The sequence below is a fragment of the Tachypleus tridentatus genome, chromosome 1 (assembly GCF_004210375.1).
Source record: "Tachypleus tridentatus isolate NWPU-2018 chromosome 1, ASM421037v1, whole genome shotgun sequence".
Classification (NCBI taxonomy): domain Eukaryota; kingdom Metazoa; phylum Arthropoda; class Merostomata; order Xiphosura; family Limulidae; genus Tachypleus; species Tachypleus tridentatus.
In genome coordinates, this window is record NC_134825.1 from 115,594,303 (window position 1) to 115,618,026 (window position 23,724).

A 23,724-nucleotide genomic window follows, 5' to 3' on the forward strand; every position below is an offset into this window, starting at 1 on the left:
TAAATTTAAAATTATGTTAAAATGTATTAACTATTTTATGCCAAGTTTATTCACACAAAAAGTAGTTTAATTAAATTTTGAATGTAACTCTAAAAAAGGTCATGCACTTTGACCTATTTGTGGCAAACAAGAATCAATATGAAATATCTCCAACTGTGTAGCCTCACAAGAAAGCCAACACATATAACTTGTCTTTTCTTTTTGTTAATTTTTGTTAGATGTTTTCTAATCTGAAACACAATTGGATGAATTAAGCATATTCTTATAACTAGTCAAAATGAAATTCTCAGTGCTAAGCAAACGTGCTTAAACAATATTACATCACTGTTTACCTTTTTGCAATCCAATAATTCCACAAAATATCCTCCTCCAAGATATAAACAGCCAATTCATTTATATTGTTAATAACTACCATGTCCTTAGAATGTGTTAAAGACATGTTTAAATGAAAATATTTCACCATAGTTTTTTTATTCAAATGAACTGAGCAAGATATCAGGAAATGTAATAATTAGGTTTTCTTTTAATATTGGGTGTTGTCTCAGAGTAAGAGCCACTCAAACAAAGTCATGACTGAACTGTATCTCAAATAATCTGGTATAGGTATTAACACTTACTAATAAAGCAAAGAACGTTTCAACCTTCCTAGGTCATAGCCCGTAGCAGCTGTTTTGAGATACATTTGCAGTTCAAGTTGGTTTTCGTCATCAAGAATTAGTTCAAAACTGAACTAGTTAATTATGCCTATGAGTTGTTGATCATTTGAACCACGTGTAGTTGTGTTATAAACTGGCTCTGGATGAAATTTCTAGAAAAAAAAACCTGTAACCTTGAGGTGGCTTAATAATGTTCCAAAAAAATATCTAACAGATGGACTAAAAAGTATAGGGTCTAGTGGACACCAGTAACTTCAAGCATGGGCATCTACCAAGAAAAACCTTTAACACTATACTAGTAACATCAGAACTCAGTTCCTGCTGACACCAGTTACATTTAACAAACATGCTTAACCAAGTATTCACTAAGCAGGGGTTCTACAGGATATCACACAGGTGTAGTGTGCAAGAATTCCTTTTGTTACCACTGATACATTGGACACTATATGAAATGGTGCCACTAGATACACATCCAGTTGACTTCAAGTATCAGAATAACGAGTCTTAGAACTCCACAATAGCTTGTTTGTGAATTTCATGCAAAGCCACTTTAGGGCTATCTGTGCTAGCATTTAGCAGCGTAAGACTAGAGGGATGGCAGCTGGTCATCACCACCCACCACCAACTCTTGAGCTACTCTTTTACCTATGAATAGTGGGATTGACCATCACATTATAATGCCCCAATGGCTGAAAGGGGCAAGCATCTTTGGTGTGATGGGGATTCAAACCCGCAACCCTCAGATTACGAGTCAAACACCTCAACCCACCTGGCCACTCTTCTCAGCTGTTCCTAGTTTTGAAGTAACAAACTAGAAAGAAGGCAACTAGTCAATACCAACAGTCACTGCCAACTCTTTAATCAGCATATGGTGGGAACGATCACCATATTATTGCATCTCCACAGCTAATCAAGCAACCAAATTAACTTTACAGGATTTGAATCCACAGCCAACATATGGCAAGAACACGAGATAATCAAATATAGTCTAGACTGAACTAGTTTAACTATGTCTACAAACAGGCTGATAGTTATTCATGTAGAAGGAAAGCACAGATCACGTCATCCACATGCAGTTGTGTCATTCACTTGTCTCGGATAAAATTTCTAGAAAAAAATACCATAACCTCGATGTGCCTTAGTAATGTCACAAGAAAGACCTGGAAAAAATAAGTGAATTTTTTAAACCACAAGCTAAAACTAGAAAGTGATTACAGACAGCAAACTTACTTAAACTGCTCATAATGAAGACACAATTAACAAATATTTTGACTAAAGTGGTATGATTATACACTGTTGAAGCCAAAAAGGTCAAATGCTCTAACCATCAAACCAGGATAGGCCTATGGCATCGAATAACCTTCTACTTAATGCAGTGAGCACTATACGAGATGGTGTCGAGAGTATCAGTAGATACTGACTCAGTTGACTCGATGTTCCAGTATAATTAGTCTTAAAATGTTAGTGTTTGTTAGCCTGTTGAAGATGACAGCTACTGTACAGAACTGATATAACAAAACTGGTAAATTCATAGAATGTACATGATTTTGTAATTCTGAACTTAACATGATTATGTACAGATTTTAAAAATTAATAAGATGATGCAATTATACTCATTACAAAAAATGTTTTAATACACCCCAAAGAAGAAATATCCTTGTATAGGAAACACGCATTTCACAGAGGGATGGGGGGGAAACATGCTTAATAGAGCACAAGTTTGACTGTTATAAAGTTTCTAGTACAGGGGTTCCCAACCGGTGGGTCGCGACCTCCTGGGGGGTCGCGAAACCTTGGCAGGGGAGTCGCATAACCTTGTTAGAAGTAGCTTGGGATAACATTAATTTTATTTCATCAATTACATTTTCAAGTCGCGAGTGCCAAAAGGTTGGGAACCCCTGTTCTAGTAACATACACACAAAAATGTTAATAAAAGTACAATCTATATTACAACTAGTGGTACTCAGTGGAGAGCATATTTCTGCTATGCTGCATTTGATCATATCTGGCCCTCATAAAATATGTGAAGGTGTCCGAACGTCCGTCGATATCAACAGACACAGAACATTTTTGGCTACACAAAGAGGAATAAAGTTGTACAACACAAAAATAGTGATAAATTGGTCCCCACATTAACAGAGGGATTTTTGTAACCTCCCTGCAAACTAACTTCTAAGATGGGTCATAGTCCAATTGTATACCAACTTTTGTCCAAGTCCATTCAGCAGTTTGAGTATCTTGCTGACAAACACACAGGGGCAAAAACAATCACCATTACATTCAGTGATGGAGATAATTAGTCTTAAGTATTGAAGTATTAATTATTTTAAAAAACAATTGATTTTATTTAGTTGTTTTGGTTTGGTTTTTACACCCAATTTTGAAACAGGAAAGAAAACTAATTATTTAATATAATATGTAGAACAACTAGTGGCATAAGTCAGTATCTGGAGGTCAAATGATTTTAACAACTACTAGTGACACATGTCAGTATCTGAAGGTCAAATGATTTTAACAACTACTAGTGACACAAGTCAGTATCTGAAGGTCAAATGATTTTAACAACTACGAGTGACACAAGTCAGTATCTGAAGGTCAAATGATTTTGTAGACACTTTCATGGTACAAAAATATTACATAACCAAATACAATAGCATGCTAGTTGTTTGATGTATTGGATAAAAAAGAAAAATACTAACTTATAACTCTAGGGCCACTTCCAAATTTTTCCTGATGGATATACAAGTCAATATGTTTGTGAATACCACATACAAGACATAACATAGGCAAGATGTGAAGTCATATAATGTTACAACTCTGAGACAAACATCCAGAAGAATCTCCACTAACACAAAAAGACAGGCTCTAATGGAGATAGGTTGAGTACATCGATTCATATGTGTTTGATAACCAATATCTATATGAACAGTATTAAAACAAAATAAAAAACCGAATAAACTTGGCAACTGTACATGTAAAGACCGAGTCCTTATTTACAGAACTGAAAATAAACTGATTTAAATATTTGATTTCAGTGATAAGTCAGTATCGAATTTCATAAGAAAATTTAAATTATTCCACGAGCAATGTAATAGTCAGAGGTCAAAACTTCAACTTGCTATTATTTTTAAACAGCTTATTTCCAGACAAGTAAGAACAACCACTCTTACACTTACACATACTACATCAATGCTATCCAAAAGTCGTTTTGTTAGACAGGATATTCAACTATTTAATATCAATCATATGGCAGAAGATATTTCAAAAGGAATATCTGAGAACTTGTAATGTATGATACGAGGTATGATAGGGTTTTAAGAGGGTTAATTATATTAGAATCCTTCATTTATTTCCTAATGATTTAAGATAGAAATCAGATGAAAGGAAATAATATGATATTGACCGATCATATTTCACATTAACTCTCAAAACAATATAAAGAAAATGTAACTTTATTCAAAGTTCTGTTTATGGATTGCACAGTGATATGGAGTTTGTCACTGGCCAATGAAGTTTAAGAGATGTTTGAACAATTTTAATATTGGATATTTAAAAGAAAAAAAAAGTTAACAATATTGAATGTTTTGTCACACCATACCATTTAAAAATATGTCCATAATGATTAGCCACATCATATGTATAATAATTTAATGAAAATAAATGAATAATGTAATTTTTAACCCTTTCATACCTTTCATAAATTGGCATTTAGTGGAAAGAACAAAACAACAGAAGAATGTTGATATTAAATTGTGTGGAACCATATTGCTAGAAATAACTTTGTCATTTGCAACTTGCAAAAAGATATAAACAATTCGACTTTTTAAGTTAAAAACTTATTTTATTTTTAGTTTACAAACTTGGACTATAATTTGGAGAGGGATAATATGGGCACTGGTGCTGGTCTAGCGTACAAACTTGGACAGTAACATGCAGATCTTGGTGCTGGTCTAGTATACAAACTTTGGCAGTAACATGTAGATGTTGGTGCTGGTCTGGTTTACAAACTTGGACAGTAACATGTAGATGTTGGTCTGGTGTACAAACTTGTACAGTAACATGTAGATGTTGGTGCTGGTGTAGCATATGAACTTTGGCAATGACATGCAGAAGTTGGTGCTGGTTTAGCGTACAAACTCTGGCAATAGCACGTGGGCATTGGTGCTGGCCTAGCGTACGGACTTGGACAGTAACACGTGGGTGTTGGTGCTGGCCTAGGGTACCAGATTGGACAATAACAATGTGAAGAGTGGCTTTGATTACAGAGCAGAGTAATTCACTTTTTTATCAGTGGTTAAATTATGGTCAATAAGCACTCATGTATCATGAACTGATCTTGCAAGAGATTTTAGTAAACACCCACTATTTTTCTGTGTAGTTAAACAAGCACAATAACTGGTTGGTACTTACATACATACGTGAGAGTTGTACTAGGTATTTCACTGTTCATCTTTCTCTGTGTTCATGAAGTCCACTTTAAACTTTACATTTCTAATGTTTAAAAATGATTACTTGTAACATAATATTACAAATGCTTTTACTTGTAGTTCATTATCATAATTAGTATCTTGATATAAAAATTTGTTTTCAGTGGCTGCCTGGATAGACTTGAAAGGAGTTGCATTGGATGCTGCCTTTTCCACAGACACTGATGAAGCCATTCTGAAACAGTACAAAACTGAAGTGGAGAAGAAACGAGAAGGTACTGATAACTGTATTAAAAAGTCCAAGTGCATTTTTAAGTGATATTTCATTCTGCATGTGCATGTATTATTGTTTTCAAACCACTTATATTGCTGGATTGTGTTTTTTTTACTTAGTTGTAATAGATAATCTCGAGTTCTACTGAGAAAGGTTAGCTTATCTTGCTAAAAGAACATAGATTTGTGGCATCTAATGGGCTCTTTATCTCATTCTTTAAATCAAACTTGATGTCTTGTGTGTTTGGAGAATTCCTTGTAGAGACAAAAGTGGACTTTCAGTTCCTTACCAGAACACTAGATTAGTGAAGGGTCTCTTGTACAGAAGTGTGGTGTTTCAGTTCCTTACCAGAACACTAGATCAGTGGAGGATCCCTTGTAGAGAAGTGTGGTGTTTCAGTTCCTTACCAGAACACTAGATTAGTGGAGGATCTCTTGAGGAGAAGTGTGGCGTTTCAGTTCCTTACCAGAACCCTAAATCAGTGGAGGATCTCTTGTATAGAAGTGTGGTGTTTCAGTTCCTTACCAGAACACTAGATCAGTGGAGGATCCCTTGTAGAGAAGTGTGGTGTTTCAGTTCCTTACCAGAACACTAGATTAGTGGAGGATCTCTTGAGGAGAAGTGTGGCGTTTCAGTTCCTTACCAGAACCCTAGATCAGTGGGGAGTCTCTTGTAGAGAAGTGTGGTGTTTCAGTTCCTTACCAGAACACTAGATTAGTGGAGGATCTCTTGTAGCGAAGTGTGGTGTTTCAGTTCCTTACCAGAATACTAGATTAGTGGAGGATCCCTTGTACATGCGTGCCATTTTTCCTCTAAAATGCGGATTTCCGCGGTTTTCAAACGGCGAACGATCACCCATGAGATTCGTGTAAATTCGAGGAGAAAATATGAGCGATTTGGGGGCCAGGTAGGTGGTTTTTGAGGAGAAATCGTATTTTTTCAATGTTTATTGCAGAAAAAAAAAATCTGACCGCCATCTTGGAGGCAGTCTCGTTGCAGGTCTCGTGGTCTGGTATTGTGTGCATACCAGACGATAAAATATTCTCTACGCTCCAAAGAAACAACAGCGATTGAAATGTTGAAAAGGAAAGATGTTCATTTTGATCCTGTAGACAAGAGAATGTGTAAGGACATTAGATCAGCAGCTTCAAAGTATACCTCAAAGCTGAGGGAGAATCTGAAGAAAAGGGCAGAAAGGCTTGAGGCCTATGGTTCTGTGAAATCTGGCCCAGCCACCTTGGCTAAAGAAAAAGTCCAGAAAGCCACAGATGCACAGAGAGCTGCCCATTCAGAGAAGGAGAGAAAAAAAGCTCGGAAGAGAGCACTGGAAACCCTTGTCTCGAAAAAGAGGAAAGTAGTCAAGATTGATTAAAGGAAATGAAGTGATTTGATATTTGACTGTAATTTATGCAGCAGAGCAGAAGTTGATATCAGTGACTGTAAAACGTCTTATTATTATCTGCAGCATACAGTGCCAGTGGTTTATTTTAAAGCATATCATTAATTTTATTTTGAAGCAATGTCAAAGCTTTCCTTGATTTGCTGTTTCAGTTTGTATTGTGAAAGAATGAAAAATACTGATATTGAGGTACCAGTAATTTACTGACAAGATTATATAGATGAACAAGTTTTACTGTAGGTAGTCATGTAGAGTAATTTTAAGTAATTTGAATTTTTAATGGAATACATGCAGCAGAGCAGTAGTTGTTGATGTCAGTGAATGTACAAAATTTAATTTCTGAGGCATATCACTGATATCAGTAGTTTAATATTGAACCATATCAGTAGTTGAATTTTTAAGCAATGTCACAGCTTTCCTTCATATGCTGTTTTAGTTTGTATTGTCAATTTGTGAAAGAATGGAAAATTCACTGACATTAAGGTTCCAGTAGTATAATGACAAGATTGTATAGATGAACAATTTGAACTGTAGGTAGTCATGATTAGTCAAAAGAGTAATTTTATGTGATTTGAAAATTGTATGGAATATATGCAGCAGAGTAGTAGTTATTGGCAAAGACTGTAAAACATTTAATTGGCAGCATACCAGTAGTTGATGATGATGATGTTATTGATGACAAAAAGGATAATAATGAAATGATTTGTATTTGAAATATTTACTGAGTTATTTTGGTTTATTAACTCATATTACTAATATATTTTGATTTGGAAAAAAATTAAACTGAATAAATAGCAAATAACAATCTTAAATTTCATTTATTTACTTTGTATTTACAAAGGGTTTTTCTAATCTTTTTTAGTAGATATGATGATCAGGTTGATGTTTAGTTTCACTCTAAAAACATAGCATACCCTGATTAGAAATTATTATTGTTATAATTTTCAATAAAATTAACATTTATTTGAGCCTATTAATATTTTATATTAAATAACCCAAACAGAACAAAATATAAGTATATAATATAACAGAACAAAATGTGAAGTCATATAATGTTACAACTCTGAGACAAACATCCAGAAGAATCTCCACTAACACAAAAAGACAGGCTCTAATGGAGATAGGTTGAGTACATCGATTCAAATGTGTTTGATAACCAATATCTATATGAACAGTATTAAAACAAAATAAAAAACCGAATAAACTTGGCAACTGTACATGTAAAGACCGAGTCCTTATTTACAGAACTGAAAATAAACTGATTTAAATATTTGATTTCAGTGATAAGTCAGTATCGAATTTCATAAGAAAATTTAAATTATTCCACAAGCAATGTAATAGTCAGAGGTCAAAACTTCAACTTGCTATTATTTTTAAACAGCTTATTTCCAGACAAGTAAGAACAACCACTCTTACACTTACACATACTACATCAATGCTATCCAAAAGTCGTTTTGTTAGACAGGATATTCAACTATTTAATATCAATCATATGGCAGAAGATATTTCAAAAGGAATATCTGAGAACTTGTAATGTATGATACGATACATGAAAGCAAAGCTAACTACAAAAAGACTAATCATTTTCTGACGGTTTCAGTGTTCTGGGCACAGCTCAGACCTAACTACAGGACAGATGATAAATACCACATGCATCAAAAGTGTCACCTGAGAAGAACAGTTTCTGCCTTTGGAAGAAAATATTTTATCTGAACCAGAGTTCCTGGCTGACTTGAATGTAGTTTAAATGTTGATGAACCAATCAAATTGGATTCTACCTTTCAGATTAGGGACACATTCACTGAACAACATGTAATGTCCTTGACGATGACAGCCACTTAATTGTGTGTGGCTGTGTTTGGTCCAGTGACCTGACTTGGTCATGAAGAAAAAACATGATTCACTGTAATTACAAATTTATAAAGTGTACAAGTCTGTTGTACATGAAGAATGACGTGTTACAAACAGGCACTCAAGATGCGTCTGTGAATTGATGTCTCACTCAGAATGACAAGTTAACATCCAAAGTGATGTTCACGTGACAAGTAAGCATACTTCTGTCCATCTTACAGATATATATAAACAATTTTTTCAGTCAAAACAAAACACATTAAAATTAAAAACATTAAACAGTACACTGCATTTTTTGAAAAAAAGATCCTAGGGTACAAGTTACAAATTTTAGTGAATTTAAATACATTTATATGAAATTAAATAGGTAAACAAAATCATGAGGAAGGAGTGTGTTGAAAGCAACAAATCCCAACCTCTGATTAATTACACACACGTTCATACATTTACATGATATCTAGAATCTCTCAGGTGTATATCTGCATTTCTCAGTATCCTTGTATACTGTATCAGATCTTTACTATCATCTACTATGAATCAGAAATGTAGGGTACAGCATACAGTTGATAACTGACATTAATTATGCAATATCAGGTAGCATGGCATCTATTAAAGGTCATGCGATACACAATTTGACCCCTACCTCTTCACACAGATGAAATGGCGAACACTGTTTAACAAGCATTAGAAATTTTTTCAGAAACTCGTTTCACAAGATCCACTAACTGGTGACAAAAACATGAATTAATTTCTTTTGTGTAATATTCTGAATGAGATTACTGCTAAGCTTTCAAGTTTAGAGTCAGACAGTTCAAAACATTCGTGCAAGCTCAGATGTTCAGTAAATACATGAAAACACAAAGACTAAGTTTATTCCTTTGTATCTGCTCTTTTCCCAGTTAATAATTCAAAAGATTCCAAAAGAATGATTTCAAGTGACAGAGCAAGCTTACAATGTCTCAGTAATACAAACCATATTAACATTTATTTTCACTTTTGTCAGTATGATTACAAATACAGCTAAACTACAGTATCTGCTAAAAGTCCCATATATAATCAGATTTATGACTCGTAAACTAATACCTAATCTACTACCTCAAAATTAGTTTATCAGCAAAGGATAAGAAAGTCTGGAGATTTCATAATTATTACTATTTGTTGCATAAAAGTTAATTTAAAAAAAACAACAACACATTTTCCAATTTAATAATCATTTGTTTGCCATTTATGATACAAAATAAATGTTATTTTAACATCAGACATCACTTAATATATCTGTACTCAGAAACAATAATCAAGTTTACGAATAAGGCATACACAACGATCTGATTCCATACACACACTACTAAAAACTTAGGGTTGGTAGGTGTAAATTTTTTCTCTGCAATTTCTCAAAGGAAGACATTAGTCAAGAACATAGTTGTAATAATAAATTTGGAAGTTCTAACAAAAAGAAACTAACCATCACATTCTCAAGAATGAAACTAAAGCTAGAAATCAAACCTAATTAACACAGTACAAGTACAGTACACTGGAAATTTATATTTTCAACTTTATTAGAACACTGTGATAAATAAATGAAATATTTCTACAAGCTTGTATAGATAATAAACTGGTGTTCTAGGGTATGCACAGTTGCATTTACCATAATTAGTGGTAATCAGTAAGTTGTTAGCTTACACAAATTTTACATTTCATTACAACCAATGTTATGTTTTTATGCAATATAGATATGTTTCAGATTTTGTCCACAACAGATGTTTTATGTTAAAGTTGAGAACTATAATGTTTATAAAACAAGAATAGTTTCATCTTGACTAGGTGTATTAAAGTGATATTTATGCAACTTCCACTTTATAGTAAAGTTTTATGTGCTGTTTGTATTATCTATTACTTCATACCTGAACACATTACATAAAGGAAACCTACAGTGGGGCATTTGTTAGGCTATTAAAAGGCATAACTGTCAAGCCTACTTAATGAAGCATCAATATTATATACAGTTCAGTAGCACCTTTGAACAGTAATAACTAATTTGTCCATGCAAGTGTTAATAAGCACAGTTTGCTCTCAATTTACTAAGTGTCTTATGCTTGCAATATTAGTAAGTAAGCACATTATTTCATCTTTAGAAGTAACATGAACAATAAACTGCAACATTTATGTCATCATATAAATGTAAAATCATGTCTTGTGCCAGTATTAGCTGACAGAAACATAAGACCTCATAACTTTGGGTTTTTAAATGTCATGCTGTTTGTTGTCCAGAGTAAAATAACACCACAAAATAAGTAAAATATAAACTTCTAAATGCACTAACATCAAATATTTGTTTTAGTATAAGAAGCTTATGTCAGCAATTTTAAATAAGAAATAGAACAGTTGCTTATGTTACCAATTTCTCAGTAGATACATACCCAAACATCTGTAAGGTTTAACCCAGCTTGGCTCCTTACATTTCTTCTGATCATTTTTACACCAGCTGTCAATCTTATAATACTGGCTGGACTCCACTATGTTTCGAATGTCCTTACGTGGATAAGCCTAGAGCAGAAAACAAACACTTGGTGATGACGTCCAAGTTAACTGAAAAGAGTAAAACTTAAGACAACAGGAAATCAGTCAAAAAGGAGCAAACTAAAACCTGAACACTGCTGCAACCCTTTTCTGAAAGAGTTATCTGTATACACCAGTGTTCTTACTAAACAGAATCAACTGTACAACTAGTATCAGCTTTCATAAATTGCTATTTATTTTGTTTATCTTGTATCTTGTTTATAACACAAAGGTAAAGATACTTAAAGTACACAAATTTCTTTACTAAATTAAACAAGGAATTTTCAACATCCATACCACTTGATATTTTTTAGTTGGATTAGAGAAAATTTATCTATAAGACCTTGGTCACAGCCAAGCACCTCAATCAAAAGGGTTTGATCTCTCGAGTACAAAACTAAGTAGATCTTAAATCGGTCAAGAGATGGCTTAGTTACGAGTTCAAAGTTTGTATTTAAGCTGGTCAATTACTGGTAATTTTATAATCAGTTAATAAAGTGTTCCAAAACAATGGCAAGAGAAAAAAGATGAATTTGTTTCCAGCCAACTGTCTGCTCTCTAGCCAGCAGTTGAAGAAACAAACACCATCCAGCTGCTTTCTCTCTAGTTTGCAATTAACAAAGCAATATGGTGGGTTATCTGTGCTCTACCCACAAGGAATATTGAAATAGTTTTCTTGCATTATGAGCTGTAGTTTTTCATCTAAAAAAGGAAAATCAGACAGGGCAAACAAGTCTTATTGTAATATTTTAATTACTTGTGTTGTTGAAATAACAAAAAACTAATTTCAATTAACTGATCAGTTTACGAGATGTAATAACCGTTCATACAGAACTGGCTGAACTGTCCAGCCCTAATTTTGTTTTTCTTTTATTTAAAGAATAAACAAAATTACTGAGGGTATTTACTTCTGCACAGAATCACTTCATACTTTTGTTCATTACAATTTAAAATTGAAATAACTTCTACGTTTTGTACCTATTTTTCACTGTCCAGGAATTTCTATATGAACTGAATGTACGACATGAGAAATGACTGATGGACGTGTTAATGATAATACACGTACACTTAAATTTACAATAAACAGAAGGTGCCACTTTTAACAAACTTGACAAGAAAAGAACCCAGCATGGCCAGGTGGTTAAGGTACTTGACTGTTAATCCAAGGGTCACAGGGTTTGAATCCCCGTCACACCAAACATGCTCACCCTTTCAGCCATGTGAGCATTATAATGTGATGGTCAATCCCCCTATTTGTTGGTAAAAGAATAGCCCAAGAGTTGGCAGTGGGTGATGATGACTAGCTGCCTTCCCTTGAGTCTTATTTTACAACTTTGTGGCAGTTTTTTTTTTTATTTTACTTTTACATATTAAACTACAATTTCATATGGTAAAAAAAAATTTTTACTACTTCACTGAAGTAGTAAAAGGATTAATTATATTTTGGAGTAATTCTAAATAAAGGTAATTACGTGCACTACGACTCACCTTTATCCACACGGTCAGGCTGACCAATTTGTATTTAAATTAAAATAATTAATAGAAATCACAACACCAGTATTTTGATTACTTAATAGTTGGACTGTTCAAAAACATGATTAAATACACTAATTTTAATTAATAAATAATTTGTGGCATTAATAAATTTTACTGCAAGTTCAATTAAATGATTATAGAAATAAATGACAATTTATGTAATCGAAGCTCAGAGTTATGAATCATAACAATCACATTAATTGCCCAGCTCTAATAGCCAATCACAGTTGACCTACAACTTTTAAGTTATTAGCTAATTATTTAGATAACTAAAGGATGAGAGCACAAAATCCTACTTCAGTTAAATTTGATAAGTTACTCATATAGTAATACAGAAAATCTATATACAACATTTTATCTCAACCTAAATATAATTTCAGACCCCCAACTAAATTAGTTTTTTTACTTAATATTTTACAATAAAAGAACCATCACCTACCAAAAACCTGGAATTATGGCTAATTGTTAATGCATTTTGCCAGTTCTAAAATATGTATGTAAAGGCATTTTGTTATAACAATGATATGTTTACTCTTACAACTGTCCCTCATCAAAATATTTGACATAAATATAACTTGTGCACAAACTACACTTATTAGACGACTTCTTAGTTGTTGAAACCTGATAATGACTCCAAACCTGTTTATAAAACACACCCTTAACTGTAACAGAATGTCACAAAACCAGCTACAGTATCTATTACTAAAAATGCAAACTATCCAATTAACACTATAAGAAAAGTGATACAAAATTATCTCGCACAAAAGCGTAGCTCCAAATTACCTTACGACAGTATTCCAAAACTTCCAGCTTGTCCTTGGTACAAAGTCCTTTTTGGTTTCCTTTGGTAGTGACCCACTGAAGGTTTTCATTAAGATATTTCTGGTAAACCTTTCCATGGCCACAGAGTATGGCTACCATCGGTTGAAAGTGGTTCAAAGAAGCATCTATGTTTCCAGCAAGAGCCTAGAACATTTAAAAACAAGTTTGACCCACCCACAGTTAAAAAAAAAAAAGTGAAAGGCTACCAAGATGTTTACATATAAATATACTTAAACAGTGCATGGTTAAAATAACAATAAAAAATTTAAACACCAAAATCAAACAGCATGTGTCGTTAAATGCAGATTTAAACACCAAAATCAAACAGTGTCGTTAAATGCAGATTTAAACATCAAAATCAAACAGCACGTCATTAAATGCAGATTTAAACACCAAAATCAAACAGCACGTGTCATTTAAATGCAGATTTAAACACCAAAATCAAACAGCACGTGTCATTAAATGCAGATTTAAACACCAAAATCAAACAGCACGTGTCATTAAATGCAGATTTAAACACCAAAATCAAACAGCACGTGTCATTAAATGCAGATTTAAACACCAAAATCAAACAGCACGTGTCATTAAATGCAGATTTAAACACCAAAATCAAACAGCACGTGTCATTAAATGCAGATTTAAACATCAAAATCAAACAGCACGTGTCATTAAATGCAGATTTAAACATCAAAATCAAACAGCACGCGGTCATTAAATGCAGATTTAAACATCAAAATCAAACAGCACGTGTCATTAAATGCAGATTTAAACATCAAAATCAAACAGCACGTGTCAGTAAATGCAGATTTAAACATCAAAATCAAACAGCACGTGTCATTAAATGCAGATTTAAACATCAAAATCAAACAGTACGTGTCATTAAATAGATTTAAACATCAAAATCAAACAGCATGTGTCATTAAATAGATTTAAACATCAAAATCATACAGCATGTGTCATTAAATAGATTTAAACATCAAAATCAAACAGCATGTGTCAAACATTTTTCAAATTTTCCATAATGATATAAAATGTTTATTTTACATCTATTGTAAAATAAATTAAAAATAAACCAACTCTACTCCTCATGTTACACACAAATGTAACATCCATATTAATTTGTCGGGTTTCCATTGTGTTCCTATAACAAGTCAATTTAACAAAGACAAAAACATCTGGTTACATCATTGTGAACGAACTCCTGCCTTGCTAAATAATCCAACCCTTCTTTCTGAAGAGGTTTTCATTATCTTTTTTTTAAATATTCATGTAACACACACACACTGAAGAATAATTGTTAACATTTACAAACATACAATTTCCTTGGTAATAAACCTTGTATTACCAATAAGGTTCTTTTACTACAGCTCCACTTGGTAACAAGACATCACCAAGTGATGCAAGTCTTGAAGGTCACTCTTCACTATATCAAAAATGAACATAAAACTGTGGGATAATCAAAGTTTTTTCAGTCTGTTACAAGAGCATCAACTGAAAGACTGAAGCTTATCAAAATCTGTAACTGAAAGGGGAATTACTTTTTATTTTCTCTGTTGGCAGATATCCTGTCAAAGTTTCCACAACATTCCAAAGAAGGGGCAACTCATAAACACACAATAAATTGTGAAAGGAAGTTCTGTGGGTATAATCTTTTCACTTTAGCAAAACAATCTGCCAGAAAAGCTTAACAAGATGTACTAAACATACTTTAAGAAATCAATAATTTTGTAGTAAAGTTTTGTAAGACAAAATGCATAAATAAAAAGGTTTCCTAGTAAGGTCTGTGTTGTTTACCTCACGAAAGAGAAATTACAGGTGTCCTTCTCAAACAAATACAGAATGCTCATTTACAAATAATGAATGAAAGGGAGGCCTAAAAAGAATTTTTATCATCGACAGAACTAATTATGTTAGCTAGCTATAAAGTAACTTGGATTTTTTCTCAAAAAAAGAAATCATTTACTGATGCTGAACTAGTAAAAAAAATTTATATGCAAAAACGGCTCGTTTGGGTTGAGAAAATATTTTACATAGAAGAGCGAACAACATTTCGACCTTCTTCGGTCATCGTCAGGTTCACAAAGAAAGAGGTAACTGACCGGAAGCTGACCACATGTTTGACAGAATGCTAGAAATATAGAAAATCAGTTGCTTGAACAACTAAATGACAGTTTGTATTTTTCTTAAGCACTAGATGAGTCAACAGATGTTAGTGACACTGCACAGTTGATATTTTGGGTTCATTATGTAACTTCAGATCTTCAAGTGAAGGAAGAAATGCTGGGCCTTTGTGGATAATGAGATCAAACATGTGAAAAAAACATCTGTGAAAAATTTCTTGAAATGTCAAAAAATCTTCAATCTGGATTTTAAGAAACTGGTTCCGCTCACAACAGATGTTGTTCTCACCATAACTGAGGTAAAATTAGGATTTATTTATCTTCTGAAGCATCATTTAATTAAAAATAATGTGAAGTCCACACTGTCATCTTTCAATTGCATTTTGCATTAGGAAAATTTGTGCACTCAGATGTCTAAAAGCAATGAATTGAAAAATTTGATGAACACTTGTAAAAACTGAATTATATCAGAAGTGGAAGCTCTCTCATCCTTTGACAGTTTGTTGAGTCTTTGAAGAAAAGCTGTGACTGTACTTTTGACAATCTTACTGATTTTGTAAATGTAAGATGGTTAAGCAGAGGGAAAGTCTTGGAACGATTTACTTCCTTATTTCCTTAAATAAAAGAGTATCTTGTTGAAAAAGGTAAGATTGAAAATTTCCCTGAAATTGAAACTTTGTCATGGCAGTGTGGTTTGTACTTTCTGTGTGACATGATGGCTCACTTGAATAATTTGAATACAAAGCTTCACGGAAGAGGTAAAATAATAAGCAAGGAATCAGAGTCTATTAATGAATTTTAATTAAAGTTGAACCTCCTTGCAGAACAATTACAAAAGAATGATTTGACACATTTTGCAAAGTTGAATAGTTTTCTAGAAATAATAATGACTAATTTCTCTGATGCTAAAGGTGATATCTATGTAAACTTGATTAAAAATCTTTCTCAAAAATTTGAATCATGTTTCTCCGAACTTAAAAATTTGAAATTGATATTTGAATTTTTGCATGATCCATTTTAATTTGACTTAGGATATTTCAGTAAGGAAATTACATCTTTTTAGTCTTTGTACAAGTATAGATTTGAAGACAAGATGTTTACCCTGCAAAGAGTAGAACATATAAAAGGTAAACAAAAATGTTCTATCAGACAGATTTGGCTTACTATTCTGATAAATGAGTGTCTTCCAAATTTAAAGATAGCAATTTCAAAATTATTTTCCATACTTGAACCAACATGTGTGTGCGAGTCAACATTTTCTACGCGAGATTTTCTCAAGTCTTGATGCAGAACTCAGCTTACTAACGTAAATTTAGAGGCAGAGCTAAGATGGTCACTGAGCATAGATATATCAAATTTCACAAAACTTGATGAAAACCCCCAACACTTTTCACATTGAAGGTTAGTTGAAATGCGATTATTTTGATTAAACTAACATCTCTCTTTCTTTTTGAATAGTATGGACAACGTTTTCATTAGCCACAGTTGTAGCCCCTATAAAAAATAAGTTGCCCTCCCCTGACCTAATCAGTTAAAACTATACTAAAATAAAAACAACTCAAAAGCAGTCCTTATCATTCAATTATTTATCAAATTTTCCCTTAAAACCTATTACCCTCATTGTATCTACCTCACCTGAAGGTAACCCATTTTAAGCCCCACTACCCTCCTACACAAATTAAAACTCTTGATGACGAGAAACCCATTTGAAATAAAAATGCATCTCAGAACAGCCAGCATGGGTGTTAACACTTTTAATGTAAACCTAAAGATGACTTAGGAAGGTCAAAATGTTGTTCTCTGTTTATCAGTAAAAGTGTTAATACCCATACCAGCCATTCTGAGATACAAAAATTAAAACTGTTTTTGCAGAAGATTTATACATTTACAACCCATAGCCTTACTGTTTTCTTCAATAAATGAGAAATTGAGGATACAACAAAACTGTGAATTCTCTCAAAAATCTGAAACTGAACACAAAACTTTTCCTGACTGGACAGAAAATGCAAAAAACACTTGTTTAATTACATTAATAGCACAGTTAATTCAGTGGTGCTTATGTAGAAAAATCTGTTACTAAATAGTCAAACAGTAATTTCACTGTGAATATAACTTAACCATATGACTATGACCTACTTACATTAGGATTAGGTATGAAACTCTTGTGAAAGTTTTCTATAAAAATGAAACTAGTTGATGAAATAGTTTTAAGTTTGTCTTTCACAATCCTAAGATTATGTAGTTTTTGAAAAATAAAACATTTGACTTTCTGCTATTTACAATGAAATGATTGTTATTTAATTTAATGTAGTTACATACATTCAGAATTAGAATAGTTCACAGTAATGTGGTTTTGTTTCATTTCAAATATAAAAATATTTATTATCTTTTAGTTTTCAAATTTCATTTGCATAATCTCTAAAACCTCCTAAATAACTCTCAAACCTGTGATGACGAGAAAACCCACTTGTAGAGAAATTTATACGTAAAAATGGCTGGTATTGGTAGAGATAGCACTACGTAGAGGAGCGAATAACCTCTTTATCTGTGAACCTGACAATGATCAAAGAAGGTCGAAATACTGTTTGCTCCTCTACATAGTGCTTTCTCTACTCATACCAGTCGTTTTTACATCTATAATAAATGTAAAATGTTTTTTTAAAGTAATTGTTTCTATTATCATTAACTATAGATTATCAACACAGTACAGTGTAATGAAATATTTAAACTTCAGAAATGGAAATATGCAGTGCCATACCAAGATTTTCATAGGGCCGTAGGCACCTTCTGTTCGTAGGAACTGCCAGCCATAAGTTAAACCAAAGATTAACTTTTAAAGAAAATTTTCATGGACCCATAGTTTTTGTAGGCCCTCAAATTTTTGTAGACCCTAGGTGCTGTGCCGAATAAATTATCTGGAAATATGTACATTTTAAATGTTTACAGACTGTTTTGCAGTATGTTTTAAATGTTTAAAGACTGTTTTGCAGTATGTTTTTCTCATATGCATAACTTCACTTCTTTATTGTTTCTTAGTTTATTTTTAATTTTCCTTTTCAATTTTTTATCTTTTATTTTTGATGTAGGTGTGTCAACCTGTTCCTTGTAATGTGATCCCGCAATTATAACAGCTATTACAGAACAAAGGTCGTCCACAAACTCTTTCACTAACAGTTGCACACCAGAATGACACCATTTTGCTCAAACATTTCCACAAGTCAAACTACATTGAGTTAAATTTATACCAAGCAGTGGGGGAATTTCTCTAGCAACGGGGGGGCAAGCATTGGGGGAAAAAAATAACAAAATATTCAAATATGCATTTATAAATACAAATAATACATACTTAGAATATAAATATGAAACCTAAATGCAATCTAACTGTTTAGCAAACTAACGCACACGAAGCAAGATACACTTGCCAAACACTTTGTACATTTTAAGAAAACAATAGACTAAGCTCATTTCTGTTGTATATTATAAATCTATTCACTAGGAGGACTTTCAGTAGGCTATAACTGAATAGTGGGAAAGTTTCTCCTTTTATTGGTTGTAGACATGTCATTCAAGTTAAAACTATCACCTCGTAACAGAGCTTTGACTTTGCAAGTGGGCATTGCTGACTTTAAGCTTAGAAATATTATAATTTAAACTTCAATTGAGAAATTCGTGGAAATTATCCAGATACTAAAGAAAGACAGGTAGAACATCAATTTCACTTTGTCTTTCTTCTATTCTCACAGTGTCATATACAAAAGTTTAAAGTTTAGACTCGTAACTGCAAGCAGATTATGTGATGGTAAAACCTGCAGTTTTAAATCCTTCCTTTTGAGATAAAAGAATAAACTCAGATAATATAAAACTTTCAGTTATGACTTACTTAATAATAATGTAATTACAATACATTCAAATTAAAATAGTTTAAAATCTTAATGCAACTCTGTAAACATGTACAGAAAGAAGTTAAAAATTGCAGCACTGACATAAGGTTAAAAACAGATACTGTTATTTTTGTATCTCTCATATAACATTTGGGGGTAATATGATGGCAAAGTGAAGCCCAAAATAAGTATAAGTGAATTACCTTGTGTATCACATAACACATTAATAGCAACATTTCATTACAATATGTGCACACAAATCATCATAGATATAACAGAAAATATGTTTGTTTGATTTATAATTTTATCAGCTATGTAAAACCTTCACATTAATGATATTGCTTGTCTGAATATATTACAATATAGTTCTGGCATTCAATAACCATAATCATCCAGTTTAATATATGGTTTTTTTAGAAAGTTATATTTGGAAATAATTCATGTAAGCATGTTTACTTCCAATGCAAGCCAAATCAGTGTTTACATTTCTCATGCACAGCAATCTGCATTTAATATTTTGATTTTTCGTTTTTATTCAACTTACATGAGAACATAACAGACTCGCATCATATGTAGTTGGTCATTTTATACGTATAAGTGATAACAGAGCCAGCAGTTACTGTAAAGCAGTGATGTATTCTAAATTACAACCTGAGCATATATAAATAAAACAAAATTTAAAGACCTGTAGTTTGGCTGTAAGCAGTTTGAGAAAATTCATGATGGTAAGGACATGGAAGTTGGATAGTGTAGGATTTCTCAATGGTACAGAAGTCATTATCCACAACTTGCAGAGAAGGGAAAAATAAAACTCCTGATGACAAAGGATAAAGTTGCACTGAAGTACAACTTGCTACAATTCTTGATATCTCTAGATAATGGATGGCTTTAACATTTTTATTTTTTAAATTTGTTTCATAACTTTTACTTTAGTTAGAGAATGGGGCAGCCAAGACTGACCAATAGGTCCTCTGTTGTCTGTAAATGTTATCATACTCGAGTTCCACGTGTGAAAATGATTAAATGTTATTGAAACAGAATGTAGAAACCTTCACTTACAATGTAGAATTACCACGTATATAACAGTATAGTTGTACAATGTGAAGTTAAGAAAGTCAACCACTTTATGAACAACATCGAAAAATTAGCTATAATCAATCACTCTTTGAGTCATGCTCCAATAATTCACATTCTGAGTACATATCTGGATGACGTCTGGTTACTTTTGACCAGTATAATACACGTACTATAACGTAAAATATACACAAATCTGTAGAAGACATCTGGAGTCCTTAGTAAAGGCTACTTGTCATATTTGAAGTACATGTTGGTAAATATCACATTTATTATTCTCTGAAACGTCGAAGATGATTGGTTTTTAATACTGTAGCCATGTAATATTTCTACTTATTGAACTCGTCTCACATTTCTGATTTATTTTATTATTGCCACTACTGGAGCCTGTTCACACAAAAGTGTACTGCTGGAAAAAAAAAAAATATATATATATATATATACAGCATAAAAGGCAATGGATGCCTTTTACACATGGTGTTGAAATTACAGTGTGGTAATTATTTTAGTTTACATAATTAATACATAAACATATTAGTATTTGGTGAAATAACTTAATTACAGAGTTGAGGGTAATAAACACAACTGAATATTTTACAAGTTTATTTACTACTACCATGGTTCCATCCATTAAAGTATCACTAGGTACACAATGAAACAATTTACTACATTTGTGTAAAAAAAAGGAAAAACAAACTATATAATCTGAAAATTTTAGAAGTATAAAAATTAATTCAGAAAGGTTCCCACTGACCAGGCCAATCTTACCCCCCCAAGGCAAATGTCAAGGTTCCTAACCTATTTATATGCTTGAGCATATGCAGACCTATTTGAAAGATAATTTACCTTAAAAGACCATGGTAACAGTAAATAAAACTTAAGGAATGTAAAACTGTCTGTCAATCTCAAGTCTATAATTTTTAATTTATGCACTTTCAACCCTTAAATATTGGTTTCCTGCTCAGTAACTTGTATTTCTGTACTAAGCACACCCAAACTGACCAATGGTAAGCTACCAACTGTTCAATCTATTCCTCGTATGACACTTTCTGCCCCAGATATCAGTCTGGTAATTCTCTTCTGAACCCTTACCACAATTCAATGTTTTACCTGAGGCAAGGATCCCAAGACTGAACACTTCAAATGAGGCCTATACAATGCTTCATACTGTACTTATAACCTCCTCAGACTTACATTCAATAGATGTTAACTAAAATTCTATTGTCCTACATCACTGTAAGAAGCACTAAGAACAAGACCTGACCACTTTTGCACAACATGTACAGTGACAATTTCTGTATTAAAACTTCATTTTTTTATTTCAATACATTATATTTTATGTATGCAGTATTTGTAGTTAAAATAGCTCAAGATTCAATCTCCCAGAATATCATTAAATTTTTAAATATTTTCTGAGGAGGCCATGCCACCAGAACGCACACAATTATAATCAGGAAAGGGTCCTACCACTCCAAAACTGCTTCCTACAACACTGTCCTACCATCAGCACTGGTTGGATGACTTGTGACTCTATTATTCCATAACTCTTTTAAGGTTAGCCCCATCAAAATTATACTAAACTTAAAGCTTAAAAATTAAGTTAAAGCAATCACTCACGCAGCTTCAGCACTTTCGTCTTTTCACATTTAATAACATCTCTCTTCCGTTCAACTTTAAATTAGGATTTAATCATTTTTTTCCTTCCCAAAAACATGTTAATTACCTGTATTAGACAACCACTTTTATAAGCAGAAATAAGTGGCTGAAAAACTAACTAAATAAATATCTATAAGTATATAAAACTAATTATATTAGTACAGCGACAACGACTTCAGCTCACTATTAAGCCTAACTTGGTCTTAAGACAGCGAAATAAACAGTCTAACGAAACACCGAGATCCAAAGTAGGAAAACGATTCACTGGGATCACTATTAATCACACATGTGCCGAGATAACGATATAACAATTATATTACTAACCTCCACATATCCAGCACTATCTCTAGAAAATGTTGCTATCACAAATAATGCAAAAGCAATATGGCTTTTCATTCTAGCCTTTTTAACACACTTTGCCAGAATGTAAAATGTAAACCTTTTCAGACACGAAGCTATTAACACACCCCTTCAACCTGTACGACAATAAACTTTTTTACCCATGAGCCTCTAGTGAACATGGTGTCTTTGCTATTGGTTTATGTTACAGTCCTGACAATTGGTTGAAAATCAATTAAAAACCATATTCTATCCAATCAGTGACTTGTTTGGAAAATATATATAAAAACTTAAACCAAAGCGAATAAGCATGCGCTAAACATTGCTGGCATGTATTTTTCATCTAATAAATACGCGATATATTATGCTAGTGAAAACACTACAGTAACTGACTTTCAAAAATAATAAAAACACATCATTTACAATGTTAAAAAAATATACAAAAACCGTTTCTATGTTTCATATTTCAATTCTTGTTTATTTTTTCGTTAAAAAGGGTTGCTACCACGTACAGATATTGACGTCAAACTGCGGAGATTGTTGTCAAGTCACCAAGTGATATTAATTAAATAACTTTGTGAATTATACACGTCACAGGCAATTTGAGACTAACTGTCGCAAGCTATTATAATTATCGACGCCTTTAAAAAAAGAGAAAGTATTTTAATAAATGACCACTTGAGAGTTGAAAATAAATCCACAATTTTAGCTATTTATCGATAACCAAAATGGAATAAATGCATTAAATTAATACCTTACTTTACCTTTGTCTTTTACCGGGAGATAAATAACTTTCCTAAATTAAATATATATATAAAATAATCATGCAGCGAAAAAATTAAAATTCTTAGTTTAATGGTTAGAGAATCATCATTCTCAGGTTAATTTAGATTTCAACGAAAGCATCACTAGTCTTAAATGATACCTCAGACAGCTAAATCCATCAGTCCAAAACTAATATATAAAAATCAAACACAAAACACACAGTTATTTCATTATTGTAAAAAAAACGTAGGTTATACATAAAACGTAATGGTATATAACTATCAAAGAGCTTCCCCTCCTGGTAGCTCAACGGTAAATCTGAAAGTTTATTGCGCTAAAAATCTGACTTCGATACCAGCGGCTTAGCA

The 23,724-nt window shown here is 32.6% G+C and overlaps 1 protein-coding gene across 7 annotated transcripts in view; it reads right to left on the minus strand.

Moving 5' to 3' along the window:
• The window catches only part of LOC143222135 (amyloid-beta-like protein), a 42,933-nt gene extending 20,167 nt beyond the window's left edge, over positions 1-22,766 (minus strand). For 4 of the 7 annotated variants that reach the window (XM_076448200.1, XM_076448166.1, XM_076448194.1 and 1 more), the window contains exons 1-4: positions 22,577-22,740; positions 20,208-21,005; positions 13,483-13,665; positions 11,025-11,151 (exon numbers count right to left, since the gene is read on the minus strand). In XM_076448200.1, coding sequence (XP_076304315.1) covers positions 11,025-11,151; positions 13,483-13,665; positions 20,208-20,300 — 403 coding nt within the window. In that variant the 5' untranslated portion in view covers positions 20,301-21,005; positions 22,577-22,740. Of the gene's footprint in view, positions 1-11,024; positions 11,152-13,482; positions 13,666-20,207; positions 21,006-22,576 lie in introns of all 7 variants that reach the window. The other 3 variants (XM_076448209.1, XM_076448175.1, XM_076448185.1) reach the window with 2 other exon arrangements.
• Positions 22,767-23,724: the final 958 nt, after the last annotated feature.